At 43.8% G+C, this 12,350-nt stretch overlaps 1 protein-coding gene across 1 annotated transcript in view; it reads right to left on the bottom strand.

Annotated features, from left to right (window-relative positions):
- The window catches only part of TGM1 (transglutaminase 1), a 35,582-nt gene extending 23,715 nt beyond the window's left edge, over positions 1–11,867 (bottom strand). Inside the window, exons 1-6 of the mRNA XM_033925677.1 lie at positions 11,559–11,867; positions 5,598–5,855; positions 5,314–5,505; positions 2,026–2,277; positions 1,171–1,289; positions 1–54 (exon numbers count right to left, since the gene is read on the bottom strand). The exon at positions 1–54 is cut by the window's left edge and continues 54 nt beyond it. Of these exons, the coding sequence (XP_033781568.1) occupies positions 1–54; positions 1,171–1,289; positions 2,026–2,277; positions 5,314–5,505; positions 5,598–5,850 (870 nt within the window). The 5' untranslated portion in view covers positions 5,851–5,855; positions 11,559–11,867. The remainder of the gene's footprint in view (positions 55–1,170; positions 1,290–2,025; positions 2,278–5,313; positions 5,506–5,597; positions 5,856–11,558) is intronic.
- Positions 11,868–12,350: the final 483 nt, after the last annotated feature.

Below are 12,350 nucleotides of genomic sequence, written 5' to 3'. Positions count from 1 at the left end.
CATTCCCCCTCGATCCAGAACATACAGGCAGGCATCTAAGACTCCTCGATCAAACTGGGAAGAGAGAAGGAGTAGGGTGAGTAGTCAGGTAATGTTCTTCTGTGAGCGGGAGGGAAGTATCTCAGCAGATACTTTGGTAATGTTTCACTGGGAGGAGGAGTTGTATCCTAGCAGAGACTAGAGTAATGTTGTTCTAATCTAATCTTGGATTTATATACCGAGTCAACCCTGAGACACAAGGCTCGACTTGGTTAACAATAGTTGTAGTTAAAAGAAAGACTGGACCTCATGGAAACTTATCTGCTAGATAACGCTGAAACAGAGCAGTTTTCCAGAATTTTTTGAAAAACTTGAGGGGACAGACAAGATCTTATTTGAGAAGGTAGGTTGTTCCAAATTGCTGTTAATAGGTAAAGGAAGGAATGAACAATTTTACTGATAGATCTGGCACCTTTTACAGTAGGAAAAGAAAGTTTAAATATATGGATAGTTCTACCTCTTGAAGATCTTGAAGAATTTAAAGCTAGAGGGCTCAGCGAATCAAAGATACCATGAAAGATTTAAAAAAACAATGCATGCACATTTAAACTGAACTCTCAATCGAAAAGGAAGCCAATGTAAACTCCTTATCAGAGATGACACATTATCATATTTCTGTGAGCGGAAGGGATGTACCCCAGCAGATACTTGGGCAATGTTTCTCTGTGAGGGGAAGGGGTGTATCCTAGCAAATACTTAGGCATTGTTCCTTGGTGAGCAGGAGGGGTATATTGATTTATTTAAAAATGTATACACCACCTAAACCTAGGTGGTTTTCAGAAGACATACATAATATTACAGTTATTTGAATAATATTTTTCTGTGAGAGGAAGACTCCTACAGCAAGGGGTAATGGAGGGTATCTCAGAAGTGGTGTATTTCTGCAGATAATGTTCCTTTGGAAGGAAGGGAACTCGGGCAGTGTTACTGAAAGGGTCTTTCTCTGGAAATACTCAGGTAACGTCTTTTTTGAGGAGAAGAGAGTAGAAATAGTCTCACTGGAAGGTGCGTTCCAGCAGATGGCTTTGTAACATTGTTCTGTACAAAACCCCCGGCAGAAGGGAAGCACAAATAGTGTCTCTGGAAGGAAATATCTCAGTACACACCGTCTGTCCGGCAGCCACCTCTCACCTGTCCAAAGTTCCAAGACCGTTCTCCAATCTGTTGTTCCGTTCCGTAGTACAACCTGCCTGTCTCGTTCATCACATATTCACTCCTCCAGGCCTCATTATCCATAAAGACATCATCCACTGCAGGAAAAAGCATGCCATTAGTAATCACTTCTCAGTAAGCTCAAAGAAAGGGAGTGAGTGAGAGGCAGACGGAGCACCAGAGGCTGGTCTAATCCTATCACAGAGTTATGGCCTTTGCTAATAAATCAGATAGGGGAAGAGGCAGAGATTTATTCACCAAGTCATTTTGGGCCTGGTGGAGGAAAACCTTTCCAACATCGCAGTTCTCCCCACCCCAACATCTTTATCATCATTATTGCAATTTTGCTAATACCACACCTTCTTGAACGTCCAGGGTGTCTTACAACATGGTGTTGACAGCACTAAAATATATTGTAACAATGTTCAATATTCTGTTTCGATCTTTGGCCCAGCAGATATAAAAAATATGGGATCACATCAAAGAAAACTGACTCAGAAGGGCAGGATGCTGTGTCTGCTCTGCAAGGGCCTGACCCCCCCCCCCCTAGAAGTGAGATGAGAGAGGGGTCAATCTGGGTCTCCACCCCTGGCAAGGAAACAGGATAACTGCTGATATTCAGTGGGGTGAAGGGAGGGGGTTATCTTATTTAGACAAGAGTCAGCACAGGAAGGAGCAGAAGGTAACCAGACCAGCAGGGACCAAGATCCACACACAGCTGCTCAGTCCGATAAAACAATATCACGTACTCTGCCGTTATTACACCCTGTGCATTGGGATTCTGTTTTTTCCATTCCCTATCTTCAGAGCTGGAACCAGGGGGCTGATACTCACATCGACACCAGGGGTTGAAGAGGATGTAAATATCGTTCTTCGGATCCCGTTGCATCACGAAGGGACCTCCTAGTGACTCTGTTTTCACCGTCAACTGGTATCTGCCAATAATGGCTCTTGCTGAGGTGTTCACCCACATGAACAAAGTGTTTCCTTTAACTTCTTTCAACTGCGCACCCCACTTGCCTTGATCAAACTCTTTCACCATCGGAACGATCACCAGGGTCTCCTTTGACACCTGTGGGGCATTTCCTGAGAAGGCGGAAGTAAAGGAGAAAAAAAGAGAGAGTGTGATGTTCAAATAAAGATTAATGAATGCTGGAGGAGACTCAGCGTCCATTTTCTCTTTGGCACTCAGAGACTTGGCTTCCAATCCCACCTCTGCCACAAATTCATTCATTCATTCAGCCACCCAACTTTTATCCTACTGCTTCCACCAGCTCTCTGTAATACACAGACGCTCAGCTTCCAGCACCTCCACTGCCACAAACTCACCAGCCAACTTCAAAACCCACCATGTTTGCAAACTCACTGTGAGGCCTAGTCTTCAAACCCTCAGCTGATAGGGAAAGACCTGCAACTAGGGTTACCAGATTTTCCGGCTGGAAAATCCGGACCCCTAGTCCCATCCCCAGGCCCGCCAAGTTCCACCCATCCCCGGCTTGTCACACCCCAATCCCGCCCCCAAGCCTGTCCTGGTCCAGCCTCCAATCCTGCCTCCCACTGCCTGGTTTTCAAAACCCGGACAAAGTGCTGGGTTTTGAAAAGCCGTGCAATCAATCTATTACCAGCAGTGTGTGACAATAGACCACTGAGTTAGTCCAATAAAAAAAGTATCACCTTATTTCCTTTGTTTTATTTCTTTATACTACCTTGGAAAGTGGATTAACATGGCCACCACACCATTTCACACTAGACCATAAAACAGTCACAGGCGTTCAATGTGCAAATCCCGCACAGCTAGAACTGAGGCTTAGGGAGAAAGTGACTCCCCCTGGGTCACACAGAAAGAATCAGTGACAGACCCAGGGTTTAAAACCGAGTCACAGGGAGTTAAAGTGACTTCTCCGGATTTACACACAAAATCGTTGACAGAGCTGGGAATCAGAACTGAGGGACAGGAAGCTAAAACGACTCCTCTAGAGTTAGTGGAGGATTAGAACTGTGTCACAAGGAGATAAGGTGCTTCACTAGGAATCACAGAGAAAGTCAGTGACAGAGTGTAAGCTCTTCTGAGCAGGGTCCGTCTGTCAAATGTTAAATGTACAGTGCTGTGTACGCCTTTCGGCGCTATAGAAATGATAAATAGTAGAACTAATAGAGTCAGGGTGAAAACTGGGGCATAGAAAGATAAAGTGATTGCTCCATAGTCACACAGCAGCACATGGAGAAAGACAGGAAGGAAGAACTGCATAAAATTACCAACAGACTGTCAGATAGAAAGAATGGATGATAAGAACTGCTGATTAGAAAATGACACAGGGACAATTTTTTCCACGTCCCCGTGAGTTTTGTCGCTGTCTCTGTCCCTCCCCCATTCCTGTAAGCTCTGCCTTAACCGCAGTGTTTGAGGCTTATGCAGATGAGGATAGAGCAGGAACAGGAAGAGAACTCGACAGGACGGGAAAAAATTCGTCCCCGTGTCATTCCCTACTGCTGATGTAATCTAAAGGAACATAAGTTTTTACAAAACGTCTTTGTGTCAACCTATGAGAGAGGCTTTAGGCTGAGGTTCTCTCCCTCTCAGGGTGTATCCTGCTTTCTACCCAAGTGACTCTGGCCACCTTCCAAGCAGCCAAGGCCAAGACAGCTACTGAGAGCTTGGGGTGTTTCAGGATGAGAGGAATCTCACAGGAAGGGTGCTGATAGTTTGGGGTGTCCTACTGGAGGGGTTTCAAGGGCAAGGGGAAGGTTCTGTGAGTTATGAAATGTTTTTAATGATTTTGTATGTTGTTTGTAAACCGCCTAGGATTTTAGGCCTTGTATACATGTTGAAATAAATAATAAATACTGTGGTATCTCAGGTATAAGAGACTTTGATAGAATGGGGCATCTCACAGAAAGGGTTTGCTTGGTTTATGTGTGAGGTATGGGATGGGGGTGTCGAAAGCAGCACAAGGCAGAATGAATCATGAATGTATGTACGAGAACAGACTTTTAACTGCAATATACAGTATTTTAATTACAAAGATACAACTGAGTTTAAAAAGACAGAAGAAAGACAAACTGGGGCACCAGAAGAGGCAAGAAGAAGAGAAGAGGAAAGAATGACAGACTTTAGGATGGGCCCAGGGTGGTGTACATGCCAGGAGCAGGTGGCTAAGAACGGAGAAGCCACGTAGAGGTCACAGCTGGGAAGAGAATGAAACTACTGGGATCGCACAGCTGTAAAAATTCAGGAAATTAAACAACCACAATTGGGCCAGGACATGGAGCAGGAACCGCAGGAGGCAGGCGTAGACACATTCCAGCTCAGGAAAATTAGAGGGTGGGCATACGCAGATCAAAGACACCGTTTGCCAGGGGAGAACAGGCAGGGAGGAGTCTTTCGAACAACCTGGTACCAGAGGGCATGGAATCTTTCCACCAAACCGAGAGTTCAGGCTGCAGAACGTGGTGGGTGGCTGGATTTGTGTGTGTGTGTGTGTGTATGGGGGGAGTTGTATGAAATGGTGGAGGACATACCTTTCCCGATGAACACTATAAGAATGTATCCAGATGTTTCTCGATCCACCCAGAAGAGAAGGAAGCAATTTCTTATATTGAGACCCCGGGCAGTTCAGTTGGGGGCAACTTTTGTGCTAAGATACCCCTGCAAGTGTGTGATAACTTATAAGAATGATAGATATGTTTTCTTTGAATCGTAACAGCTGTCTAAATTTGTTTCAGCTACAGAGCAATTAACTTCTACTACGTGAATTTTGCTGTTTCTAAGATAGCTCAAGGATATTTGTGACTTGCTTAGAGCAGTCAGGCCTACATTTTTTGTTTCCTATGTTTAATTTCAGTTATATTTAAGCTACGCCCCCAGTTATAGTGGACTAACTATATCTTGTATTGAGGAGATTTCTTATAAAGAATTTGGGTCTTTGTATTTCATCTACACGATATTTTTTCCTGTTTGACTTGTCATGATGTCAGATGTTAAAATACAAATAAAGAATTGAAAAAAAAGAAGTGGTGGAGGAGCAATGTCGGGGTACATTCAGGTCAGCGGTCAGCATTTGGAGTGCCAACACAGGGTATCTTTCTCAGTCCCCCCTCCCCCATCCAGTCGACGTCACTCACCGATGTGCAGTTGTAGGATAACCTTGTCTTCCTTTGATTTAAAGGGGCGACTGAAGGTCAGGCAGATCTCAAAAGGCTTTCCCCGCCGTACGATGAGATCGTCATACTCAAATTCGTGGGTGTGATGAGCTTTCCTGTTCTCCCCCATCCTTTCTTTGAGCAGGTCGACGCAGGTCACCACAAGCATCCGATCTGCAGTACAAGGGAAAAATGAGAAGGGTTAGGCAGCTAGTTACAATCTGTCTCTATAATGCCTGGGGAACGCTGGGGAACGCCTGGCCTACCATTCACGTCGACAGTGGGCTCAATGTCTGCTCTGTCTATGGTCCGGTCTTCAGGCACGTTGCTTCTCCACACCTCCACGTCCTCGTCCATGCGAGAACTGCTGCAGCAGGCACAGCAGCGCTCAAACCACGATTTCTTCCTGGGAGGAGGCGGAGGCGCACATGATGTCATGCGGCTGGGCTGGCGTGACGTGTGGGGGGAGGCGGAAGGCCAGCGGCCCACGTCCGTTGTCATTTCCATGCTGTTAGACATCTCGGCTGGAAGGAGAGAAAATCAAAAGAGGAGATTAGGTGGATGGGGAGCAGGGGGGGTATTTTGCAATAATCTTGGGCCTCTATCTCCTACTGTGTGCTTCAGTGTCTGGGACTGAGAGGCGCAGATCAGATTCTATAAATTTTACATTACCTGAGGTCATAAGAGTCTAGGCTTTGGGTTCTGCTTGCATTTATTTAGCTTTCTGTTCCGTTCGTCCCAAGGAGGTCAGAACGGGTTACAGGTTAAACATACATAATATACAGTTAACAGGTTACGAATTGCCATGATAACAGTTCAAGCATTACGATACAAGTTTTTGTCCTTACTTGACACATATTAGGGGGGTCTAATACCAATATACATAAGAATTGACCTACTGGGACAGACCAAAGGTCCATCAAGCAGTATCCTGTTTCCAACAGTGGCCAACCCAGGTCCCAAGTTCTTAGCTAGATCCCAGGTAGGAAAACAGATTTTATGCTGCTTATCCTAGGAATAAGCAGTGGATTTTCCCAAGCCACCTCAATAAGGGCCCATGGACTTCTCTTTTAGGAAATTATCAAAACCTTTTTTCAACCCCGCAAAGCTAATTGATTTCACACATTCTTTGGCAACTAATTCCAGAGTTTAGTTACGCATTGTGTGAAGAAATATTTTCTCCAGTTTGTTTTAAATCTACTACTTAGTAGCTTCGTCGCATGCCCTGTAGTCCTACTAATTTTGGAAAGAGTGAACAAGCGATTCACATCTACCGTTTCCACTCCACTCGGTATTTTATAGACCTCTATCATATCACCCCTGAGCTGTGTCTCCTCCAAACTAAAGAGCCCTAGCTGCTTTAGCCTCTCCTCAGAGGGAACTCAACCCATCCCTTTTATCATTTTCATCAACGTTTTGTATTTTAAATAAAAAACATTTTCAGTAAATGACACTCAAAATGGGCACCGTATGAGACTGGCACTAAGCGCAATTCTCACTCCATATCTTAGGGCAGGGGTAGGGAACTCCGGTCCTCGAGAGCCGTAGTCCAGTCGGGTTTTCAGGATTTCCCCAATGAATATGCATGAGATCTATTTGCATGCACTGCTTTCAATGCATATTCATTGGGGAAATCCTGAAAACCCAACTGGAATACGGCTCTCGAGGACCGGAATTGCCTACCCCTGTCCTAGGGAAACGTGGACCGAACACAGTCCGTGTTTCGATGAAAGCGTCTTCCTCGGCGGTCCACGGTGTTTCTCAATAGGGAGAACAAAGTGGAACGCAGCAACGTGCGGAAAGAATCTGATGCCTTTGGGTGATCGGGATGAAGTATTCACATTGGGTCGCATTCCATCTTCAAAGACTTCAGCGGATCCAGAACACTGAGGCTAGTTGATCTTCGCAAAAAGCAAATTTGACCATGTTTCCCCGTTTCTGTCAAAATTTCACTGGCTTCCGGTGATTTCTAGGATTCACTTTAAATGTACCTGCCTAATTTTCAAGATCCTACATGGCATTCTTCCTCTCCTAATTCCACTATCCTGGAATTCTTTGAGACCTGACACTACCAGATCCGCCCACAAACTCAAACTATCTTTCCCCTTGTTAAAAGGTGTCATGTATGTAGGTAAATTAGGGAAATCCCTTTTCTTCAAATTCACTGAGATTTGGAATAACCTCCCTGCCCCGCTGCTGAACCTAGGCTCATTCCAATTATTCCGAAAGCATCTGAAAACCTGGCTTTTCTCCAAAACGCAAAGCTATCTAGCTATCCTCTTAATAACCTCTAATTTCTTATTATGTCCTTCCCTCATTTATTGAATTTACCTGTAAACCGTGCCGAGCTCTATCATACACACCCACTGGTGGAGGTTGCACAGTAGAAATCAGTCTGCCAGTGGTAATGAGCAGGAATAAATAAGGAATTAGAGACATACCACACTCTGAATGCAGAACTAGAAGCAAAAACATATTTCTTCCTGGAATTAGTAAAATCCAAAGGCAGAGGGAAGTGACTTCCCACAATGAATGATCAGGAAAAACTGTGTCTAGTATTGGGGAAAGAGGAGAAACAGCAGCAGGAGCAGCAAAATCTGTGGGGTCTTGAACCCAGTTAGAGGCAGATCCACATTTCCCAAAGAGCAAAGAGAAAATCAAAGGCTTCCCCTCCAGAGAATGAACAGGAAAAACAGCGGCCAGAGTAGCAAAATCTGTGGGGTCCTGGGATTGGACCAATGGATTTGTCATAGTTTGCTCTTTGTTTTATTTTTTGTAAATTTTATACAGGTTGCTAAATCCCAATAAATAAATAAGTCATGTTTGTCCACTGCATTAATGATCTATAAAAATAAATCTCTAATTCTGTGCAAAAGCCTTTTATTTCCCAACAAGGAAAATGTGCGTATATAATGTTGAAAATGAAAAATTATGTGCATAAAAAAGCAAGTTTCTCTCCAGTCCTATCCCCAGAAATACCTTTGGTTTGCTGCCGGTAAAAATATTCATGTCTTGGAAATGATTATCCTTCGGTGTCACGTTAGCAACCAACGTTAGACCAATAAAAAGCAGAGAAGAATGGCTTGCTGATAATAAATATCTAATCATAGACTTCCTCATGAGAAAAAAGGACAATGACAAATATTGACTCCATCATTTCCTCCTTGACCTCATCATTCCTTGCCTCCTTCCCTCATGTTCCTACTTCCCTGACTCTATCACTGTTCTTCTGGCCTCCCTTAATACATCATCCATTTCCATCATCCTTCTGTCCTGATGTCATCAACCTTCTCCATCCTCCTTCTCTGAGTTCAGTTCTCCTTCATCACCAATTCCATCATTCCTCTCATTCCACTGCCTCTCTTCTCTCCCTGTCCATTGTCCCTCTTCAACCTTCCCTGAATCCATCATTTCTCTCCTTTCATACCATACTAAACTAAACCTTAAGTTTATATACCACATCCTCTCCACGGAAGTGGAGCTCGGCACGGTTTACAAGAACTTAAAATATAAGAAGAGAAAGGAAAAGGTTTACATGAGCTTATATATAGAATGGAAGAGTAAGGGGGAAAATAGAATTACATGTTAGAGAAGAGCCAAGTTTTCAGTTGCTAGCGGAATAGTTGGAGAGAGCCCAGGTTCCGCAACGGGATAGTAAGGTCGTTCCAGAGACCTGTGATTTTGAAGAGAAGAGATTTTCCCAGTTTACCTGCATAGAGAATACCGCATAGAGAGGGGAAGGATAGTTTATATCTTTGTGCGGGTCTGGTGGAGTCAGGACTCGAGGAGTTAAAGGATAGTGGAATTAGGGGAGGAAGGATGCCGTGAATGATCTTAAAAGCCAGGCAGGAGCATTTGAAATGGATTCTGGAAATCACTGGGAGCCAGTGAAGATTGGACAGGAGTGGGGAGACATGGTCAGATTTGTGTTTTGCAAAGATCAACTTGGCTGCAGTATTCTGGATAAGCTGGAGTCTTTGAAGACTTTTTTTTTGTTAGGCATACGTAAATGGCATTACAGTAGTCAAGTTTGGAGAGTTTCTTATATCCCAAATTTCCAACAATGACTCTTTGCGACTTACAATAAGATTGGGATCAGTTATTATATTAGTAATTAGATTATAGAGAACGAGTCATAATGAGGAAAAAGATAATAGGATGGAACGTGACATGAGTATAGGGATAGTGTAGGCCAGATTCTGGGGCCCTCCTCTGATTTCCTCATCCTTCACCACCCTCTCTCCCAGACTTCATCGTCCTTCTCCTGTGAATTCAATTGTTGTTCTTCTTTATTTCCCCTATGATATCATCCCTTTCCTTTATTCTTCTTTGACTCCAATCTTCTTTTTTCTTTCCTTCTCTCCTTCCTCTCTCATCAGTTTCATTGTCCTTCTCAGTCATTCTTCTCAGACTCCATTGTTTCTCTTTCTTCCCTTTCTGCTCTCTTTCCTCTTTCCCTTTCGCAAGCAGGATTTGCAGCACCAACAGCAGTTGTAATCGACAGTATTATTGGTAAGATTAGATCCCCATTGTAATATAGGACACAAGAACATAAGAATAGCCTTACTGGGTCAGACCAATGGTCCATACTAGAAAATGACACGGGGGCAAATTTTTCCCCGTCCCCGCGGGAACTCATTTTCCCGTTCCGTCCCCACGAGTTCTTTTCCTGTCCCTGCCCCATTCCTGAAAGCTCCGTCCCCACCTGAACAAGCCTTAAACACTTTAAAATCATAAGTGTCCCAGGCTTGTGTGGTTAAGGCAGAGCTTACAGGAATGGGGCAGGGACAGGAAATGAACTTGCGGGGACGGAACTGGAAAATTAGTTCCCGCGGAGACGGGGAAAAATTTGTCCCCGTGTCATTCTCTAGTCCATACCACTGGTGGCACCCATTTTCACGGTGGCCAGTGCAGGTCACTAGTACCTGGTATAAATCCAAATAGTAGCAGCCACTGATCCAGGGCAAGCAGTGGCTTCTCCCATGTCTTTCTCAATAACAGACTATGGACTTTTCCTCCAGGAACTTGTCCAAACCTTTCTTAAACCCAGCTACGCTAACCACTCATACCGCAACCTCTGGCAACGCGCTCCAGAGCTTAACTTTTCTCTGAGTGAAAAAATATTTCCTCCTATTGGTTTTAAAAGTATTTCCCTGTAACTTCATCGAATTGACAAAGTGAAAAATCTACTTCAATCGTATCTCCCCTCAGCTTTCTCTTTTCTAAGCTGAAGAGCCCTAACCTTTTTAGTCTTTCCTCATACGAGAGCAGTTCCATCCCTGTTATCATCTTGGTTGCTCTTCTTTGAACCTTTTTTGTTGAGTCTGACATCTTTATTCTTATTTGCTGGTCTTTTTTAATATGGATAAACGTGAAGCACTTTGTAGTTGGAAAACATGACTATAAAACTGGAAATAAATATTATTTATATGGTGCCACAAGATGTATACGGTGCTTTAGGCATATATGAGTTAGAAGTCCTCTACCCCTTGGAGCTCACATTCTAAGATAGATATTATGCGGCGTTGTTTGGTACATCCCATATGTTATGGTGGGTACCATAGATACGCCACGCTCCATGGTATATTCACGCTATGCCAAGATTTTATGATATCCTACATTAATCTCTTCATAAAGGCAGTTGATAAATACCAATAAACAAATAAATATTACACACAGGGAAACTCCAAGCCAGTTTCCAAGCACAAGACACTTTCAGTATCGGTTTGTCATCTGGTTTTATTTGTTTCCACATTTATTAAAAGAGCGGTTCAATTACTGCTACTACTATTAATTATTTCTATAACGTTACCAGCCGTATGCAGCGCTGTACAGAGAATTCAAGAGAATCCGTACTGAGCTTAGGACACATCCACTTCTGCGAGATGCTCATCCTTTCCACATGAGCCTTCAAAATGATCCCCACTTCCTGAACACCTTGTTTCTTCTACACAGCCAAACTCATGCCTATCTGAGCAGTTAAAAGTTCACTTACGGCTGACTTTTTCTATCCAAGTAAAAAGTGATGATAAAGCCTCAGAATAAAGTGTGGTTACATCAAACCCCGCAATGCCAGACGATGAAAGACAATATATTCCACTAGTAAAGTTAAAGATGAAATGTGACATATGTGTATATGGCATGTCCTGCTATGTTACGTGTCCTCTGGTGTATACATGTTATAAGATCACAGGAATGTAAAGAGGTATAAAACCCAGTATACTTACCAGTCCCTGGGTCCGAACAGCTTCTCTCTTGACGGTACTGGGGAAAGGAAAAGAATGGCTGGAATTTTTGGGTGCTGGAAGTTTGACAGATCGCTGAAGACTGGGTTTTAAGACTGCACTGGGAAGTCTTTTGAAAAGGGGAAGGACCTAAGCCCTCTCTTCCCTCCCCTTCTCAGAGAGGCATGGCAGCTAGCACCCCTCCCAAAGACACACACACACACTCACTCATCTTCCACACAAAGTGTTGCAGCATCGGGAAAAGACACGAGAGGAATGTATGGTATAAGAGCCTGAGGATGGGAGGGGGTGAGTCATGGACAGAAAGCAGGATCAGTGCATTCACTCATGCAAACAGGCGCATCAGTGCACACCCACTGCTCTCTCAGGGGTGACTCAGGGGATACAGGAAAATGGTGTGGGGTGGGGGATTGAACGGGGAGTCAAAGTGAAACAGGCAACTTCCCTTTATATACACATATGCTGATCCCACCCAGAAGCAAAAATACAAATTCCTGAGGAGGATAACACAGTGAATACTGACCTGAGAGAGAGAGAGAGAGACAGAAAGAGAGAGAAAGAAAGAGAGAGAGAGAAAGAGAGAGACACACACACACTCACAAAGAATAGATTGTCAGAGAAGTCAACGGTATAATACTGACCACACACATACAAGTAAGGCCTATTAATACTGACCTCAGAGACACATATACATAGTAACATAGTATATGACAGCATATCAAAACCATTTGACCCATCCAGTCTGTCCAGTTATTTCAGTCCACACTGCCAATG

The sequence above is a fragment of the Geotrypetes seraphini genome, chromosome 16, assembly GCF_902459505.1.
Source record: "Geotrypetes seraphini chromosome 16, aGeoSer1.1, whole genome shotgun sequence".
In the NCBI taxonomy this organism is placed as follows: domain Eukaryota; kingdom Metazoa; phylum Chordata; class Amphibia; order Gymnophiona; family Dermophiidae; genus Geotrypetes; species Geotrypetes seraphini.
The sequence above is the reverse complement of the archived record's forward strand: the minus strand, read 5'-3'. Positions and strand labels throughout refer to the sequence as shown.